Below are 1,107 nucleotides of genomic sequence, written 5' to 3' on the forward strand. Positions count from 1 at the left end.
AAGCATGAGACCATTGATATGTCCAAAACAGCGTCTTGAAATAACATTGAAGTAAAACATTTTTATTCCAATTAAATTAGTTAGACTATATTTAATTTATTATTTATGTTTCAACAAACTAATAATTAGCATAATTTATTTATTTTGTAGATATTTATTTTTTAGATATTTAGCCACCGGAGACCAAATGTTGTCTGTGGCTTTAGCTTACCGAGTCGGTGAATCTACAGCTCATATAATTGTTAAAGAAACATGCACGGTTCTAGCAAATATTCTTATGCCAATCTATATNAAACCTCCCACAAAAGTCAAATGGGAAAAGATCTGTGCAGACTTTTTAACATTGTGGAATTTGCCAAATTGTGTTGGAGCGATCGACGGCAAGCACATAAGGATTCAAGCACCTCCAAACTCAGGATCTATGTACTTTAATTATAAGAAGACATTTAGGGTTGTATTGATGGCTGTTTGTGATGCCAGATATAGATTTACATTGTTCGAAGTAGATGCGTACGGCAGCGATAGCGATGGAGGAATTCTTTCGAGATCAGTTTTGGNAAANNCATTGTATGAAGATANACTGAACTTGCCAAAAGGGACAGCTCGGTTCCCAGGAAGTGATAAGGAAACATCTTGCTATTTTGTTGTNGACGGAGCCTTCCAAATGTCTACTAACGTAATGCGACCTTATCCAGGCAGATTTTTAGATGAACAAAAACGAGTTTTCAACTATCGACTATCACGGGCCAGAAGAACAATAGAAAATACTTTTAGAATCCTTTCAGCTAGATGGAGGATATTTCAAAGATCAATTCATGCCGGTCAGAGGTCGTTGATAAATTTGTGATAGCAGCAATGTGTTTGCATAATTTTTTAAAAACGTTCAATGACAAGAAAACACNGCAGCAGCAACAGTATTGTCTTCCTCAATTCACGGATAGAGAAAGTAGCGAAGGAAACATAATTGAAGGAGAATGGCAACTACAATCGCAAAGTGACTTCATAAGACCTATCGGAAATTGTGGAGTACGTCGAGCTACGAGAGATGCTTACATAATGCGGCACATTCTGTCGTCATACTTCATGACACCTGCTGGCAAAGTTCCA

General features: G+C 36.9%; 1 protein-coding gene across 1 annotated transcript; it reads left to right on the plus strand.

The window, feature by feature from the left end:
* Window positions 1-187: 187 nt before the first annotated feature.
* Window positions 188-847, plus strand: LOC109863393 (protein ALP1-like). The gene has a single exon (XM_020443651.1). The coding sequence runs from the start codon at window positions 188-190 to the stop codon at window positions 845-847; it is 660 nt and encodes a 219-aa protein (XP_020299240.1).
* The last annotated feature ends 260 nt before the right edge of the window (window positions 848-1,107 follow it).

This window comes from Pseudomyrmex gracilis, unplaced genomic scaffold (genome assembly GCF_002006095.1).
Source record: "Pseudomyrmex gracilis isolate BER0280 unplaced genomic scaffold, ASM200609v1 scaffold_4660, whole genome shotgun sequence".
Lineage (NCBI taxonomy): Eukaryota > Metazoa > Arthropoda > Insecta > Hymenoptera > Formicidae > Pseudomyrmex > Pseudomyrmex gracilis.